Source organism: Danio rerio, chromosome 20, assembly GCF_052040795.2.
Source record: "Danio rerio strain M-AB ecotype USA chromosome 20, GRCz13ab, whole genome shotgun sequence".
In the NCBI taxonomy this organism is placed as follows: domain Eukaryota; kingdom Metazoa; phylum Chordata; class Actinopteri; order Cypriniformes; family Danionidae; genus Danio; species Danio rerio.
The window spans coordinates 5,147,410-5,167,200 of NC_141040.1; the positions used below are offsets into that span (position 1 = coordinate 5,147,410).

Sequence of the window (19,791 nt, forward strand, 5' to 3'; positions counted from 1 at the left end):
GGGAAACGTCCAAATTACCAATAATATCACAGTCAGCCAAAAGTCATTCGATCAAATCCCAAATTGGTCTGTCGGTGAATGCTGCTTTTGTGTTATCTGCGACGCAAACACTTCAATTATTGCACTTTTATATAATCGCAATTGGAAAACATTTGATCTTATGTATTACATTTGTGATAGAAACGCATTCCACTCGTTACTTTTAGCATTATGAAAAATCACAACATTTTCTCATAAGCTAACCTATTTCCAATAATAACGTCCAAGCATTCAAAATTACGTACTATAGTGTTAAAGGGTCACCAAACACCAAAACACAAGTTGTTGACAGTTATATATGTGTCCCACGCTGCTAAAAACACTATTAGGACACATATATTTTACTACAGAGTGTGAATCGGTTGTTTTTGAGTTATTTCGAGCAAATTCGTTCTTCTGGTTTGAAACTAATTTTTTAAGCTGCGTCAAGCCGATTAGACACTTGCGTGTATTCCAGCGTGTTGACTGGATGTCTGCGAGTGCATCGTGACATCTTTGAGTGTGCAGCATTAAATTGGCTCAAACTAATCAGCGCGCTCTATTGTGTATACGGTGCAACTTCATTAATATGCATGATAGCTTTTGCCTGTTACAGTGTTCAGACGGCAGAGAGGCGCCACGCAGTGTTGCCAAAACAAGTGGGAGAAGAAGAATTGTTTGGAGATACGGGTTGTCAGTGTTGCTTTTATAATGTGCTGCATTGAAAATTTGTTTTCATTTCCCGCTATGAGAGCGCAGCTGGACTCACGTGTGGATTACAGTACATGTGACGCGTGACAAAAAAAACGTGTCAAAGGAACTTTTTTTTATCCGAGAGCTTTTCTCATCTGGAAATGATGAGATCCGGATTTGCCGCTTGTCTCCATTTTAATAAAGACGCGGCTCCAGTTGGTGTTGATGGTTCTGTCTCTACAGATTTGGTAAGTAGGCAATCAGTGCTCTTTGTTTGTTTATTCAGAGGCTAAGTTAGTTAGTATCGTCAGCCGTACTCTTTCAGTGTTTAAAGACAGACTGTAGTCAAAATGATTTAGTTACTAAGTTTACACTACGTTAATATCACTACAATATTATGGACTGAAAGATCTGCTGTAAATGCTGCTCTCCCGAGTGTAAACATGTAAACACAGCAATCAATCTATTACCATTGTTTAGGATTTTCGCCGCATTTTGTGAAAGGAATAACACACGCGGCTTTGTGACGCTACCTACCAAGTGCGTCTAAGTTACCGAGAAATGCGAAGGGGTTTTTTTTTCTCTCATTCGCCGTGCGGTAACAAACATTGCATTAAAAATACAGGCTTCCAGCAGTTCGTCAAATCAAATATCTCATTTGTCACGAGGGGCATGAATGAAATCCCTGAATGAAAGAGCCAAACAGCTGTTAAAGTCCACTATTTAATAATTTGGCAAATAATTTGACTACTCATGTCCATGTAAACACAGTCACTGTCTTTCCCCCTTGCGTCTATGTGTTTGTTTTGCCTCTGTGAAAATCAGCATGTGCTCAAACCAACACTCCCATTTTTATGCAAATTTTTATGCACCTTCCCTCTTTCCCTCCTCCTACACCCCCACCTAAACAGAGCTGGACACACCCACTTTCCTGACTTTTTCCAAACAAGAGGTGTGAAAACACCTCGCTGAGACAGGGGGGTTTCGTGGCCCTTTAAAGTTTTTTCCAATAGAACAACATCTCAAATAAATATTAAAGTGAACATTGGCTTACGGTTACGACCTCTGCACATTAAAGTCTGAAATTTATGCGCTGTTTAATGCACACTGAGCCCAATGTGCATTAATTAATCCATTTTTAAAAAATCTTCTCTCTTTTAAACAGAAATTGAGTCAAATGAACATACATCAGTACCAAGGAAAAATCAGATGCTCAAGACATATCTTTAAAAAAAATGACATATTAAAAAATTAGCAAACATATGACAGAGGTTTTTGATACACTAAACAGGCACAAACCAAAATACAATTTGTAAATTTTTTATGCAAAAATATATTTTTGAAATGAATTTCGTTTGGTATAATTTGTATCTTAATACTATAGTGTTTAAGTATTTTCTCTAAAAACAGCAACTCAAATAAATAGAAAAGTGAACATTGGCTTAGAGTTAAGACCTTTGCACACTAAAGTCTGAATTGAAGGTGTTTTTTGCACACCGAGTCCAATGTGTATTAATTACTCCAATAAAAAAAGATTTCTCTCTGTTAAACAGAAATTGGGGGAAAAAATAAACAGGGGGGCTAATAATTCAGGAGGGCTAATATTTTTTTACATATTTTTGTTTACCCCTAAAAAAATATTTTAGTATTTTTTTTACTTATATTTTGTGTTTTTTGCATATTTATCAGTTTTATTTTTTATTTTTAAAACTATTTTTTAGGGGTTTTCACCTTTATTTTTGCTAGGACAGTAGAGAATTGACAGGAAAGCATGGGGAGCAGAGAGAGGGGAAGGATTGGCATAGGACCACGAGGCGGAATCGAACCCGGGTCGACGCGAGTACCGGAGTGCATCTGTCGACGCACTAACCACTACACCACTGGCGCCGACTATTTTAGCAGTTTTAAAGCAGTGAGAACATGTGCACATAGGGAATTGTGTATATCTGATTAAAAACTCTAAAGTCTGAATTTACACCAAAATGAAATGTCATTTACTCCTTGATCACCCTTGTGTCTCTCCAAACCTTTACATTTTTTTCTCAAGCATTGTTTCTTAAACTTCAAAAAGCAAGAGCTTTCATGATCAAATCTGATTTCTTTTTTAACATTTGAAATTTCAATAGAGGAACACAAACCTCACATTATATATATATATATATATATATATATATATATATATATATATATATATATATATATATATATATATATATATATATATATATATACAGTTGAAGTCAGAATTATTATTAGCCCCCCTTTGAATTTTTTTTTCTTCTTTTTTAAATATTTTCCAAATGATGTGTAACAGAGAAAGAAAATTTCCACAGTATTTCTGATAATATTTTTTCTTCTGGAAAAAAGTCTTATTTGTTTTATTTTGGCTAGAATAAAAGCAGTTTTTAGTTTTTTTTAAACTATTTTAAGGACAAAAGTTATTAGCCCCTTTCAAGCTTTTTTTTTTTTTTGATAGTCTACAGAACAAACCATCATATTCAATAATTTGCCTAATTACCCTAACCTGCCTAGTTAATCTAATTAACCTAGGAAAGCCTTTAAATGTCACATTATGCTGTACAGAAGTGTCTTGAAAAATATCTAGTCAAATATTATTTACTGTCATCATGGCAAAGTTATTAGAGTTGAGTTATTAAAACTATTATGTTTAAAAATGTGTTGAAAAAATCTCTCAGTTAAACAAAAATTGAGAAAAAAAATAAACGGGGGGCTAATAATTCTTACTTCAACTGTATATATATATTTTAAATATCCACATTTTTGTTTAATAAACAAAACAAATTTCTTGCGGGTAACCAGCTGGATGGAGGTTGCGGAGGCTTGTTACCAATGCAGGATAACGTAAATGTCAAATGAAAATGAAACATTTTCAGGATAAAGAGCCAGTAGGCAAATATCAAAGATGATTAGGCTTAATTAAATGAGAGAGGAAGTTGTGATCATGAAAAATAATTGGATTTATTGTGCAGAACCAAAATAAAAAAAGAGAGAAAATGGCTGAAAAAACAACCTGAGTCTTTTTAAATGGTATGGTCAGCAGATGTTCTGAGACTGGGTCAGTTGGATGTACCTTTCATGGCCAGCACATGGTGCTAATTGACGGTATACTCCAAATCGGAGCAGAACTTCAGGCTGGGGGTCATAAAGAGACCACTCTGTGAAGCTATAATGAAAGCCAGTGCTTTGATTTAGCGGTTGATTTTAAACAGACCAAGGATGGTGACTCCGGGGATGAGGAGGAGAGCTTGCTCAGCAGCAAATATTAAACAGCCTTCAGGCTCTTCGGCAATGAACCATCATTTGTAAAATATAATGCTGCGTCCTAATTCACAAACTACACAGAATCTGAGATCAGCATCACAAAAATGTATGTACACTACACTATTTAACCATGTATTTGTGTATTAAAAACTCCTACATCGGTTTAAAATCAAATATGAATACAATGGGAGCATCAGCTGTCTGTAAGTTCTCTTAAACTGCAACGTACTGTAAATCGCACATTAGCAACAGCACGCTAGTTTGTAGCTAACTCTGTACTTTGCCATAGATATATACACTAGATATCGCATACAGACCCTGAGCATGCGTCAATAGCGCCGCCATATTTGTACAGTGCACCAAGACGAATGTCATTCAAACAAACTAGCCGAGACTAACGTCACTGTGAAGATGCTGGACTTGAGCGCTGTGTACAGATGTAGTAAACAAGCAAAGCAAAGCACAAAGGCAGAACATTTCATAGGTAAGATTTCATTTTTGACGTTTTTATACGTTACGAACTTTTGTGCTAAACAAGTATTGATGATAATGCAGTGTCTTGCAGCACTGACCATTTACATTTACATTTAGTCATTTAGCAGACGCTTTTATCCAAAGCGACTTACAAATGAGGGTGACCGGATGCTGCGGAACCGAGGGTAGCAGAGAATATAAATCCATGCACACAAACACACGCTCTTTGCTGGCAATTTCCGTGCGGTCACTTATCCATCGATGTAAAAAAAAAGTAATACAAAATTATAATTTTCGTAATTTAAATAAATATTTGCATACTGACCAGCAGGAAAACTCCTGATCATAGAAATATGTATATATGTGTATATATCTCGGGCTCTGAATGGTCAGTTCTCCCCTGCACCTTGGTCTCACATTCATTTCAAAGGAGCGCTTTTCTTTGGATATCTTTTCTGCTGGACATACTGTTGTCCTAAAAAACTAAAAAATAAATTTAAAAAGCTAATAAAAAATCTTACACATACCATAGGAACGATATACAGAAAATTTGGATGGTTTTAAAACCTTGACTTTTCAAAACCGCGGTATACCTTAAAAATGGTTATCATCCCATGCCTACTCACAATTGTATTATTATTATATGTCAAACCAGGCTTCTCTTTTTTTCACCTGCAAAATTTCAATCAGCAATCAAGGTTCAACGCTAAGGATTTGTCCTACTGGCCCGATTGGACCAGTGGCTTAAATTGTTACTTGCCCTGCCAAAATTTTCACTGCCCCCCCCCCCCCCCCCCCCCCAAAATATATTCATTCATACATTCATTTTCTTGTCGGCTTAGTCCCTTTACTAATATTCCGGGGTCGCCACAGCGGAATGAACCGCCAACTTATCCAGCAGGTTTTTACGCAGCGGATGCCCTTCCAGCCGCAACCCATCTCTGGGAATCATCCACACACACATTCACACACACACTCATACACTACGGACAATTTTAGCCTACCCAATTCACCTGTACCGCATGTCTTTGGACTGTGGGGGAAACCGGAGCACCCGGAGGAAACCCACGCGAAGGCAGGGAGAACATGCAAACTCCAGACAGAGACGCCAGCGACCTTCTTGCTGTGAGGCGACAGCAAAACCTACTGCTTCACTGCCTTGCCCCCAAAATATATATAATATAATAATATACACAAAATAACGTCTGTGAATCTAGAATTTAAATATTTGAAAAATGTTAAAATATTTAGCAGTAAAATATAGCAGTATGGAAAATGTGCAGGTGTTTAATTGCAAAACAAAAGGTGGCTGACTTAAAGGTGACGCCAAACTGAGCAAAACAACACATCATTTTTTCCGTTGTGTTGTACGCATGTAAATGTTTCCACAATGTTGGAAGCAGACGTTCTCTTTTAGCTTAATAATTTCATGTTATGTTGCCGTCTATAAAATTTAGTAACAAGGCAGCACTGCCCCGATCGGGTCAGTAACGATTCTGTCTACTGTCCCGAGCATTTCTCATGCTGACCCCGGGCCATCGGGCAGTCCTTATTGTTGAGCCCTGGCAATAGTAAATGTGGCATCGTCTTAAAAGGAATATACTCTTCCATCATCAATAACTACAGTGTTATATGAAATATTGGTATGCAAATTGAAACACAGACAAATTCACAACATTCTGAAGTTCAAAGTTCTGCCTGAAGAAAAACTCCTGACAAAACAGAGAGCACCAGTGAAAATGCTTCCGTCTTGCATTCCTTTATAATTTACTTCTCCGCTACAAATGATATTTTCACAGCAGAACAATTTGACTGAATTGTATTTGTTTTTGCTGCAATAACAATTGTCCAAAGGAGTTCAAATTAACAAAGGTTTCTATTTCGTTAGCACAAGATAGCATCACCTTCCTAGTAAGTGACTTTTCCTTGTCAAAATTGAAAATCCGGAAACTTTCTCAGACATTCCGGAGCCTGCCGTATCTCCCACTTGCTGCAGTGCTCCTGCGCCCCACAATCTCTCCTGTCAGAGGCACTGGAAGCAACGGCACAGAGCAAGAAAATGAAACCGTTTTTCTCAATCAGCCTCAGTGTCATATAAGAGAAAATGAAAATAATGCCTTTAAGGTCCAGGGAATAAACAGAAAGTGTGATAGCAATATGAGGCGCATGGCAGTGCTGTCCTCCCTGATATTACACACACACCCCTGAGACACCCACTCAAGGCCAGTTTCTTATTACTGCTTTCTCCAAACTATTGGAGTGTGTGTGCTGCAGCCCGTTAAAAACAAGCTGTGTGTAATAGAAAAAAAAGACAAGACAAAAGCTGTGTTTCTCTAGATACTCAACTTGTGTGTGAAGGAGAGAGAAAGAGAGAGGATGGGGTGGAGCTGATTGTATTATGGAACTTGGAGAAAATATAAAAATAATTTAATTTCTCACTACAAAGTTACAGGAAGAATTACCAAAAGTAAAAGTTATCCACATATATTTATGTGGACATATATTTATCATCTTTCGGATGAGACGTTAAACCGAGGTCCTGACTATCTGTGGTCATTAAAAATCCCATGGCACTTCTGGTGAAAGAGCAGGGGTGTAACCCCGGTGTCCTGGCCAAAGTCCCTCTATCGGCCCTTAAGATCATGGCTTCCCAATCATCCCCTTCCACCGAATTGGCTCTAACACTGTCACTCCACTCCACCAATAGCTGGTGTGTAGTGAGCGCACTGGCGCCGTTGTCCTGTGGCTGCCGTCGCATCATCCAAGTGGATGCTGCACACTGGTGGTGGTGTGGAGAGACCCCCCCTCATGATTGTGAGGCGCTTTGGGTGTATGGCCATACACAATAAATGCGCTATATAAATACACATTACATTACATTACATTACATTTATAGATAGAAGTAGTTTTAGGTCCAATCCCAATTAAATTTTTTACCCCTACCTCTTCCCTTTGGCCTTGAAACAGAGAGTATAAAGTGGAAGGGCTTCAAATTTTACCTGCACACGTCATCACAAACTCATACTTTATATGTGATTGACGATTGCGACTGCTGTAGTTATTCCAGTTGCTGTATTTATATTTGAGAAATCACTGAAGGCAACGATATTATGTTATCATGACAATAAAAAGTGGCAATAAGCTCATAACTGTACTGTGCATTTACATCGTGGCCATATTCTTATATATGAAAACAATGTTAACAATATAGCAGACACTGTAAAAAACTCATTCACACCCTATTTACACGAGGCGTCAGCGTCAACGTCGGTGTCAGAGGCATTGCTCGCTGCAAAAGTTGGGACTTGCTCAACTTTTCAAGCGCCAACGGAAGCCTCAACTAATCAGATCGCTGTATGCTAATACACCAGCTCAGACAGTGTGTATTATCAAAATCTAGATTGTGGCCTGAAATGGTTTGATTCTAGTTCGTTCTTTGATTCTTGGCCTTTACTGTTGGGGTTAGGTTTACAGTTAGGGTAAGTGGTGAGCTCTTTAGAACTGCCGTAACAAACTCATAAACAACCTAGTTTTGGCTGGATGTAGCTGGAAATGACATGATTTCAGTTTGTTCTTTGATTCTTGGCCTTTATTGTCAGGAGTAGGTTTATGGTTGGGGTAAGTAGTGAGCTATTTAGAACTGCCGTAACAAACTTTTTAACAACTTCCTTTTGGCTGGATTGTGCTTAAAATGGCGTGATTCTAGTTCGTTCTTCGATTCTTTGGCTGTTATGGTCAGGGGTTTAGGGTTGGGGCAAGTGGTGAGCTGTTTCTAACTGCCGAAAACGAACTTATAAACAACTCCCTTTTGGCTAGATTGTGCTTGAAATGGTGTGATTCTAGTTCGTTCTTTGGTTCTTGGCCTTTACTGTTGGGGTTAGGTTTATGGTTGGGGTAAGTGGTGAGCTGTTTCAAACTGCCGTAACAACTTCATAAACAACTTCCTTTTGGCTGGATTGTGCTTGAAATGGCGTGATTCTAGTTCATTCTTTGATTCTTTGGCTGTTATGATCAGGGGTAGTTTTAGGGTTGGGGTAAGTGGTGAGCTGTTTTTAACTGCCAAAAAAACTCATAAACAACTTCGTCTTGGCTGGGTTTTGCTTGAAATGACATGATTTCAGTTCGTTCTTTGATTCTTGGTCTTTACTGTTGATGTTAGGTTTACAGTTAGGGTAAGCGGTGAGCCGTTTCAAACTGCCGTAACAAACTTATAAACAACTTAGATTTGGCTGGGTTTTGCTTGAAATGGCGTGATTTCAGTTCGTTCTTTGGTTCTTGGCCTTTATTGTTGGGGTTAGGTTTACAGGTTGGGGTAAGTGGTGAGCTGTTTCAAACTGCCGTAACAAACTTATAAACAACTTTCTTTTGGCTGGGTTTTGCTTGAAATTACATGATTTCAGTTCGTTCTTGGCCTTTACTGTTGGGGTTAGGTTTACAGGTTGAGGTAAGTAGTGAGCTGTTTCGAACTGCCAAAACAAACTCATTAACAACTTAGATGTGGCTGGATTGTGCTTGAAATGGCGTGATTCTAGTTCGTTCTTCAATTCTTTGGCTGTTATGGTCAGGGGTAGGTTTAGGGTTGGGGTAAGTTGTGAGTTTTTCTAACTGCCAAAAAAGAACTTATAAACAACTTAGATTTGGCTTAATTTTTCTTGAAATGCCATGATTTCAGTTCATTCTTTGATTCTTGGCCTTTACTGTCAGTGGTAGTGAGCTGTTTCAAACTGCTGAAACAAACTCATAAACAACTTTCTTTTAGATGGATTTTGCTTCAAATGGCATAGTTGTTTGTTCTTTTATACTGTTTGGCCTTTACTGTCGGGGTAGGTTTAGGGTTGGGGTAAGTAGTGAGTTGTTTCAAATTCCCTAAAGAAAGTTTAGATTGAAAAGGCATGATTTCAGTTTGTTATTCGATTCTTTAACCTTTACTTTCAGGGGTAGGTTTAGGGTTGGGGTAAGTGATGACCTGTTTCAAACTGCAGAAACAAACTCATAAACAGCTTCATTTTGGCTGGGTTTAGCTTGAAATGGCATGATTTTAGTTTGTGCTTTAATTCTTTCTCCTTTACTGTCAGCGGTAGGTTTAGGCATGGAGTAAGCGTAGTTAATAAAACATAATTTGTAAAACAAAAAAGAAGAAGAAAAAAATATTGTACTCCATGTACCATAGCTTCTGGCTGCGGTTGTATCCTTTCTAGCTGCAAACAAATATTGCAGGACACTGAGCTTCCAGGAACAGGCTTGGACATTTTGTTGTAAAAGTTGGACAAGTGTTTTGGAACAACAATATAACAACATTAAACTATTTTTCAAAAATGCTTTAAAAAAACTTTAGAGGATCTTCACAAGGCCAGTTTAGTTCAATTTTTAGCCCTTAAGTAGCCTGAATGCTTACCTGTTGTGTTGGAGCTCGCTGCTGCATGTAGGGGGGTTGAGAGGGGGCTGCGGACTGCTGTTGTGGAGGGCTGAAATACGGAGGCTGCCCCTGCTGACAGTAGCCACTCATTCCTTGTGGCCCATACTGAGCTGGCATCTGCTGAGAGAAAAGCAGAAAAAACACAAACAAACCTGTCAGACACTTCTCGAATGCTTCGCATGGCATGTCACGGCAAGAAGGACTATTACTATTAATCTGAGAAGCATTTTAAATGGTGATCCGCCCCGGAACATTAACTGACTATTTAACAATGCTAATCCGATCTGAAACTTCTGCATCTGGGGCGTGACGTCTGGAGGCAGGAATAAAAGATTCTCACAGTGTAGAAGCAGGCGGCGTTCAGAGTTGACAACTATATTTACTAGCAGGTGTGACTCTCAAATTTCCCTGTGCCATGTAAAAGGACAGATGCTAAATGTTTTGCACTTTTATGAACAGGAAAATGTAGCTTTGATTTAAAATATGTGTGGCTTTTTGTTGATTTTCAGTATATTTTTCGAACATATCAGCTAGTTAATTACTTTCATTAAAAGAGAAATTATCATTATGATAAAAAAGGCTGCTGGAGCCAATTCAGCTATTATTTTAAACACAAAAACACCAAATATGGCAGTAAAAAAAAACTAATTAAAAATAAATTCAGCCATCTCTCAGAGACTCTCATCTGTGATGACGCAGGCAAAATGATGAATCAGAGATTTAAATCAACCCACTGAAAATGAAAGTTTGGAGTGATTCACAGAAATCAATTACTTTTACTTCGGATGTTCTGGATGTGCAATTAAAATCTCAAAACAGCTCATAAGTCACATGATATGTTTAAATGATGGAAAAAATCAAGTAATCTCTTGAAAAATCCAACATTTCCAACAATACCACAATGTCAGATTGTTTCAACATCTATTTTTGAGGATTTGTTTTTCAAATTAAACTGACTTTAGATGCTAAATGTAATTTGTGTTATCTCAAACGTGCACAAACTCGATTCACCATTTATTTATTTATTTTTATTGGTGTTTAACAAGACAATACATCATAGTATACAATACAACATAGAAGAAAAATACAGATTGTCTTAGATTTCTTATTTTCCCACTATCCCCTCAAAATAAAATAAATAAAATGCATGAATTATAAACAAACATTTACTCTGAAAGAAAAAAACTAACAATAAATTAAAAATAAAATTAAAATGAAAAGAAATTCTTTAAAAAATAAATAAATAAATGAGCAAGTGTACAATAAGAGCAAAAAATAAATTAAAAAGTTCACATTAAGGAGATATATCCTCTTTATTATTACTGTGCATTAGATCTGATATCAACTGAACAGGGTAAGCCTTTCATATAGTCTAAGGGTGCTTTCCCACCGAGACTTTTGTTTCAGAACCTGTCTCGTTTGCCCAGTTAGCGCGGTTCGTTTGGCATATGTGAATCCAGAAATCGCGCTAAGATCCACAACAAATCAATCGCTCCGAGATCCCCTGAATGAGGTGGTCTCGGCTCGATTGAAACGAACTCTAGAGTGGATAGATTGTAGTGAGAAAGCAAATGATCCGAGCCCGGTTATATCACAGTGTATTATGGATATGTAAAAGGCATACGGCTATATGAGGAGAGAATTATGAGTAGGGCAGTCTCCTGGAACTTTCAGGAGTCTCCCGCAAATGCAGAGACTCTCGCATGCCTGCAAACGAGTGATAATCTCTCGGAAATTGCGAGACTTCTCCCGGTCCTCAAATACGTCTAGCACCTCTCTCACCCCTCCCCACCACATCCCTCCTTGCTCTTCAGACACATCGCGCACACCTTGTCAAACACCACCAAACCACCACCCCCTGACAGCGGAGCGGGACTCTGCAAAACAAACCGTGAAACTCTGACCAATGTGAGGTGAGTTTACTCACACGTGACTTGTTTTAGCTCTTTTGATCCGTTTAGAAACTTTACAGTGTGAAAGCGAACAGCTCCAAGAGCAAAGAGCAACAATGTAACAATAGTGATCCCTGTTTCCGAACAACTGAATCGATTCACAGGTGTGAAAGCACCCTATAACAGGGTTCCAGGTCTTGTAAAAAGATTTGAGAGATTTGAGAGTAAACATCTTGATTCACCATTTCTGATTTTCCACCCAAACACTTATCAGTGGGTGTTTGTCTTCCCTCCTGAACACAATATACTGTTATTTTCAGTCATTTTTCAGCCTGAGAGAGGTTGACAGCTCTAACATTAGTGAATGACAGCAAAGAATACTCCGCTAAATGCTCATATCGGGCAACAGAAAGGTAGTTGTCAACAAAATAAGTTGTTGATACAGCTTGCAGAAACCAAATATGCCCTCAAATATCAGTTTTAAAGTAGGGCAGCAATGTCTATTTTATAAAAAAAAAAACAATAATAGAAAGAATCATCAACAAATCTATGCAATTGTTAATTATTTGTGCCTATGTGCTAAACAACAGCAATAAATTAACTTCAAAATCATGAATAGCACAATAGAGTATATCTGAAAATTAGATGATATAAGAAAAACTGCAGTCCTAAACACTGACTATGTATTCTACAAAGAAGATATTATAACACAATCTGGCATCAAGTACTTTGATTCGAGTATTCATTTTGTATTTACAAAAATAGTGGCCAGGTCATTACGTAATGCTGGTGGAGGCAAAAAGCAAATTTGACGTGCGAATAAAGCAAATTTGATGCGGGAATAAAGCAAATTTGACGTACGAATGAAGAGAATTTGATGCGTGAATGAAGTAAATTTGTTGCGTGAATGAAGCGAATTTGGCGTGTGAATGAAGCGAATTTGATGCGTGAATAAAGCAAATTTGACGTGCGAATAAAGCAAATTAGATGCGGGAATAAAGCAAATTTGACGTACGAATAAAGAGAATTTGATGGGTGAATGAAGCAAATTTGTTGCGTGAATGAAGCGAATTTGGCGTGTGAATGAAGCGAATTTGATGCGTGAATAAAGCAAATTTGACGTGCGAATAAAGCAAATTTGATGCGGGAATAAAGCAAATTTAACGTACGAATAAAGAGAATTTGATGCGTAAATGAAGCGAATTTGATGCGTGAATGAAGCGAATGTGATGCGTGAAAGAAGCGAATTTGATGTGTGAATGAAGCGAATTTGATGCGCGAATAAAGCAAATTTAATTTGCGAATTAAGTGACTTTAAAGCGTGAATGAAGCGAATGTGATGCATGAAAGAAGTGAATTTGATGCGTGAATGAAGCGAATTTGATGCGCGAATGAAGCAAATTTACAGCACGAAAGAAGCTAATTTGATGCACGAATGATGCGAATTTGATCCACGAATGAAGCAAATTTAATTTGTGAATGAAGCAAATTTGATGCGTGGATGAAGCGAATTTGATGTGCGAATTTGACGCACGAATGAGGCAAATTTCATGTGCAAATGAAGCAAATTTGATACACGAATGAAGAGAATTTGATGCGCAAATTTCATGCACGAAAGAAACAAGTTTGATCCACGAATTTAACTTGTGAATGACGTAAATTTGACGCACAAATAAAGTGAGTTTGACGCTAAAGCGAATTTGACATGTGAAGTGAATTTGATGCACCAGTGAAGCGAATATGACGCGCGAATTTGACGCGCAAATGAAGCCAATTTGATGTGTGAATGGAGCAACTTTGATGCGTGAATGAAGCAAATTTGATGTGCGAATGAAGCGAATTTGATGCAAGAATGAAGTGAATTTAACATGCAAAGCGATTAAACCAAAAAAAAAAATTATTTACGAGTAAATAGTGCAATTTATTCTAGCGTTCCGCGTCTGGTGTGAACAATGTGGTTTGTTGATATTACCCTGGATATCACTCTTGATGCATTACAAAGATTTGCTGTCTTGGTCACAGATGCGCGAGCAAGACGCGCAACAACAATTTGCCCTGTTTCAAATATTCTAAGCAAAACTGTGCTATTACTATGTTAATCAAACCTTTACACTGTGCTCTGCTGGAATGGGCAATCAGTGAAGATTGGCCACCAGGCTGGTCAAATTTAACCATGAAACCTCCAACAGTAAATCGGCCAGTGTTTCAGTTTTGTTGTTCAACCCCTGCACATCTATGTCAATGTCTAAATGTATATCTCCACATCACTGGGAACCATCATCCAATCACATGGATTTTCTTGCCTCAGTTAGCATTTTACTTATTTAATTGAACGATTATTGAACAACCATATTCAGGACTCCAAACAGCACTGATGACCGAACTTCGGTACTATGTGACATAGCCAGCGAGGGATGATGGGATACATCTGAACACAGAGGGTCCCCGTGGGTGTGTTAGTGCTTTAGTAATCCACAACTGTTCCCCCCCTCTTTTGATTCACGACAAGCTGTTATTGTGACGCTCTTATGTAAGAGCTTTTCAAGGCAACAGCTGCCATTGGCACGCTGTCCTCCCATCTGAGCCCCCCGTTACCCGCTCCCTTCATCCGCTGTAATTCTCATTTGTCATTCATACCAAACAGAAAACAAATCCACGAACCATGATGATGTGTTTTTTTTCCCGCTCATCTCCCTAATACATGCAGAAGTATGTCAGCGACGGTACGTGCACATACACTCACGAGGCTCAGATGGGAATTGTATTGAGAGCCGCGTTCTCTGAGCTTCTTTAATGAGGAAATGTAAGTCAAGCAAGGACAAACCCTAATCTACACTGCAAAAATAATTTTCTCAATCAGTTTTTTTTTTCGTCACGTTTTCCATTAGAAAGTAAGTCGAAATCATAGTCTTCTGGGCAACAATGCCTCGGGTGACCCTTTCCTTTTTCTTCTTCCTCTTTCTATAATCCTTTTGTTTCTGGTGTCCTTCTTCATTATTATTTAAGGAGGAAACCCATCTAAAAAGTAGCTTAAATATTAGTTCATCCAAAATATGCTTGGAGGGGAAATAAATAAAGTAAATCACAGATTTATGTTATCATTTTTTATTAATTGTGCTATTGAACGCCATTGTCTACATCACGGGTCACCAACATAGTGCCCATGGGCACCAGGTAGCCCGCGAGGTTCACATGAGTAGCCCGCGGGACTATTCTAAAAATAGCTGACCATAGCTACATATGAGTAAGCTTCATCTAATATTTTTATAGGTATTCTTTTTAAATCACACTTGCATTGGTGTAAATTTGAAAATTACTTCATATATATATTATATATATTTATATATTAAAAAAAAAAAACTTTAAAAACAATTTCAGAGAAATGAAGTGTTGCATATTGATATTTATTCAACTTGTTAAATCATTGTTGACAACTACTGTGAGAAATCATTAACATGATCAATGTCTTCACATAGATGAATATTATTCACTATGGTCCCACTTTATATTAAGTGGCCTTAACTAATATGTACTTACATAGGAATTAATAGTTTGTTACAATGTACTTATTGTGTAAATACAAGTATTTACTGTGTACTTATGCTTGATTAAATACATATATGTAATTACATTTGTAATTAACTTTTGTGATTACATTTGTAAATACACTGTTGACCATCCCTTACACCTTAACCTACCCTTAAACCTACCCATGCCACCAAACCTGTCCATAACCCAACCTCTATCCCAACTCAAAAGCACCACAAGTGCTCTCAAATACATTATAAACACAGTAAGTACATTGTATTTATTTTTTGAAGTAAGTACATAGTAGTTAAGGACACTTAATATAAAGTGGGACCTTAATGATTAATAATAACATATAATTAAAAGTAAATTAAGAAAAATGTGTTATTTAATAACTGGTACACACTAATCGGTACCCAAGAAGTAGCTCTCAGTTTCCAAAAGGTTGGTGACCCCTGGTCTACATTTTGCACATACTACAGTTAAGTTTGTTATATATGCTATGCTTCATTGTTATGCTCATAATTTGTTTGCTAGTGGTTGGATGACCTGTTAAAATGTCTATATTGCGCATCCTCAACATTATACAGGGTGGGCCATTTATATTGATACACCTTAATAAAATGGGAATGGTTGGTGATATTAACGTGTTTGTGTTACATTAGCATATCTAAGGGGGCAAACGTTTCAAGATGGGTGGTGACCATGTTGGCCATTTTAAAGTCGGCCATCTTGGATACAACTTTTGTTTTTTCAGTAGGAAGAGGGTCATGTGACACATCAAACTTATTGGGAATTTCACAAGAAAAACAACGGTGTGCTTGGTTTTAGCATAACTTTATTCTTTTATGAGTTATTTACAAGTTTCTGAACACTTAAAAAATGTGTTCAATGTGCTGCCCATTGTGTTGGATTGTCAATGATAATTACAGACAGGTGCGTTTGATATGGGTTGCAACTGAAATCTGCAGGAAGGTGGCTCTCCAGGAATCCGGTTGGCCACCCCTGGCATAGCATAATCAAGTTATCCATGACACATTTACTTGTTCGCATCATATAATATTAAATGTTTGAATAAAACAATTTTTTACATCAGCGACAGCCTTAAAATGTTTATAAATCAACAGCAAATTGTAATAGAAGTCTGTTATCTGAATGTTGGTTATTGAATAAATGTGGTGAATTTATTGATCATTAAATAAAATGGTTTTGGTTTCGATAAGAACATGAGAAATGTTAGATTGAAATGGACCTAGACCTCATTCTTTAGGATTTGTATTTGTCCGTAAAGCATTTGAGGGGACTATAAATGATAAGTGTGCACTTCTAGTCTTTCCATCACTGAAATAAAGAGAAAAAAAAAAAATGGATTTAACAGGACGGCGAGAAATTGCTCTGAAATCCTGCAAAGAGATTGTGTGCAATCACAAACAGCACATTTAATCTGTTTCTTTGCCATGTACTGTGCTTGTCAGACCCGTGGACAGCAGGGCAGGTGAGTGGCAGTCAGATGGTCAGTGCCTCGCTTCTGATGATTATGTTTTGATAGGTCCTCTTACGGAACACCTGTGAGGACCTGCAACCCCTAGTCACGCACCTGCTCTACATACACACAGGCTCAATAAACAACATGTGTTTTGATTTTATGGTGTTTACTTTTTACTGTTTTGGGGAGGTGGGGGGTTTCATTTGACAGTTTAAATGATCAAATAATTAATACACATAGGGTGAAGCAGTGATTAGTTAGGTAGTGCTGTCGCCTCACAGCAAGAAGGTCGCTGGGTCGAGCCTTGGCTCAGTTGGCGTCTCTGTGTGGAGTTTGCATGTTCTCCCTGCGTTTGTGTGGGTTTCCTCCGGGTGCTCCGGTTTCCCCCTAAGCCGACTAAGCCGACAAGAAAATGAATGAATGAATGAATGAATTATTACACGTACCAAATTGTGTCAGTAAATTTTCATGTTTAAACAGAACTACTTGGTTTTTAGATAGTGGTGTTCTTTTGAAATCCCACCAATGTCTAATGGCCCGTTTCCACTGAGTGGTACGGTATGTTACGGTTCGGTTTGGTATGCTTTTATGGCCGTTTCCACTGTCAAACGGCGTACCGAACCAAACCGTAGCGTACCACTTTTTCGGCACCCCTTCGAAAGGCTCCCAAACACAAGAAAGGGTACCAAAAGGCGGAGCTAGACGCGCAGCTGAACGCTATTGGTTTACAGAGATACGTCATTCGCTTAGGCAACTAGTCAGAATGTAAACAAAGGACCAGCCATGTTTGAAATACACAGCGAGAGATAACTTGCGCTCACCGCGTCTTTATCTGAAATAACAAACTTCTTGAGCTGATAATAATAACATGCACTTGATTATTGACAAGCTTTGGAAACCCGATCCTGTGAGAAGCTGACAAACACGAGAATGACACATTCAGAAAGAAAAGAACAAACGCGAGAGTGGAGCGAGGAAAAAAAGGGGAAGCCAAGGAGCACGTTATTTCTTCAGCAAACATAAACAAACTGCCTCGTTTTAATTTTTATCATCACCTTTTGGACTAATATGAACTGGGAATGATGGAGTGACTCTCTAAAAGAGGCTACATGTGCTGCTGAAGTTTACAGACACAGATGAGAGGTTTTCACTGACTGTAGGCTATACTTTGTGTTGTTTAGAACCTAATTAAAGATGAAATATCTGCTGTGTGTAGTTCTTCTGTAGTTGGTAACATATGGAGGACTGTAAGGGTCTGTATATGTTCATATATGTTCATTTATTTATTTATTTAAAATAATTACAGACGTTACAGTAGACTATTTCGCACTGTCATTGATCTGCAGTTACAATCAACTCATGTTCATAGAAAAGTTAATATTAAACATTTATACAGAAGTATTTATGTGTGTAAAGCGTCTGTTTTGTGAGAAGTGCTTTTCATATGATATGTGAGCGACCTGTGCAGCTTTATTGTAGACATTTTCCCGAGCGAGCATGACGTCGACTGAAACTTTATCATACACCACGCCCACCAAAAGGGTACCCTTGCTAGTGGAAACGCAAGCCTGATGAAGGTGACCCGTACCGACCCGAACCATACCCTACTGTACCAGTCAGTGAAAACGAGGCATAAAACAACACGATTAACAATCAACTATAGTTGAAATATCCCTTCCACAAAAACAAGAGGTTTAATAAAATGATACGCCTCGTATTTTAGCTCTTCTTCGTTAAATACAGTTGGTCTGAACAAAAAACACAAGCCAATCTGAATTCAATTCAGTCCCTTTAGGCTGCACACACTGCAGATCTGGATGGTCAGTTACGATTTTGTGACTGTATTTTTTTGATGACCTGCTTACATCATCTTTTAAAAGTGACTCGTATGTGCAATGACCAGAAAAAAAAAAAAAAAAGAGCAGGCGCTGACTGACAGCTGATAATAAGAGCGCTCCTTTCTCCAGTCCTGTATTTAATCTGTTCGCAGGGTTTATTTATTTTTTTATTCTTTCTGACAAGTTGTTTCACTGTAGTTCTACTATGACAGAAAAGTTCACATTAGACCAACTGTTAATCTAGGCCTTTTTAAACCAGTAGGCATCTTAATGTGATGTCCATGGCGTGATTAATGCATGTGATGTATACAACAGTTTTATATAAGTTTATATTGGTTATGTGGTGGATGTTGCGCTCTCTCGTTAACATGCTTAAAACAGCCTGATCTCACAAGAAACGTAAGTACTTTACGTTTTGTCAGTTTAGTGGCTAATTCGTACAAATTCAGTTCAGTCGTACGAAAATGAATGATTTTAAAAAGGAGGCATGGCACCCAACCCCACCCCTAACCCCAACCGCCATTGGGTGATTTTCAAATTGTACTAAATTGTGAAATTAGATCGTACGAATTCATACGAATTAGCCACTAAATCAAAAAGTTACGATTTGCCATGAGACTGCGTAGGCTCAAAAACTAGTGCAACATGACAATATACAAGCTTTTTTCGTCCTCGACTCCTCGTGTGTGAGATTTAAGGTTTGAGGCTGAAATCTGTTTTGAAATGAAAACGTTAGATTTGACGTCATTAACTACGGTTTTTAGTGTTAAATACTCCCACAAATGCTTACTTCAATGTCACAACAGTAAAATGTTGCATTAAAGTTTCATAAACTTATTTCGATAGGAGCATGTGATATGATCAACTTCAGCTCATCCCCATCGCTAATCATTAGCTAGCCTATCAGCGCATTCCAAAACTACTATATATATATCCTGACTAAACTATATTCCCTATCTCCGTTTTCGGAACCCGCTCCCCCAGTGGTGGCTCAGTGGTTAGCACTGCATTGTGGTTAGCCTTGCAGCAAGACGGCCACAGGTTAAAGTCCTATTCGAGCCAGTCGGCACTCCCTGCGTTTTTTTTCACTCCTGCGAGTTTTGCATATTCTCCCTGTGTTGCGTGGGTTTTCTCCGGGTCCACTGGTTTCTTCCCACAGTCAAA

At 38.0% G+C, this 19,791-nt stretch overlaps 1 protein-coding gene across 27 annotated transcripts in view; it reads right to left on the reverse strand.

Annotated features, from left to right (window-relative positions):
• arid1b (AT-rich interaction domain 1B) overlaps positions 1-19,791 on the reverse strand; it is a 156,633-nt gene that overhangs the window by 117,051 nt on the left and 19,791 nt on the right. For 15 of the 27 annotated variants that reach the window (XR_015517942.1, XR_015517941.1, XM_087297784.1 and 12 more), the window contains 1 exon segment: positions 9,863-10,003. Coding sequence is in view for 24 of the 27 variants with exons in the window: in XM_087297784.1 (XP_087153910.1) it covers positions 9,863-10,003 (141 nt within the window). In the remaining 3 variants the exon portion in view is untranslated. 27 annotated transcript variants of the gene reach the window in all.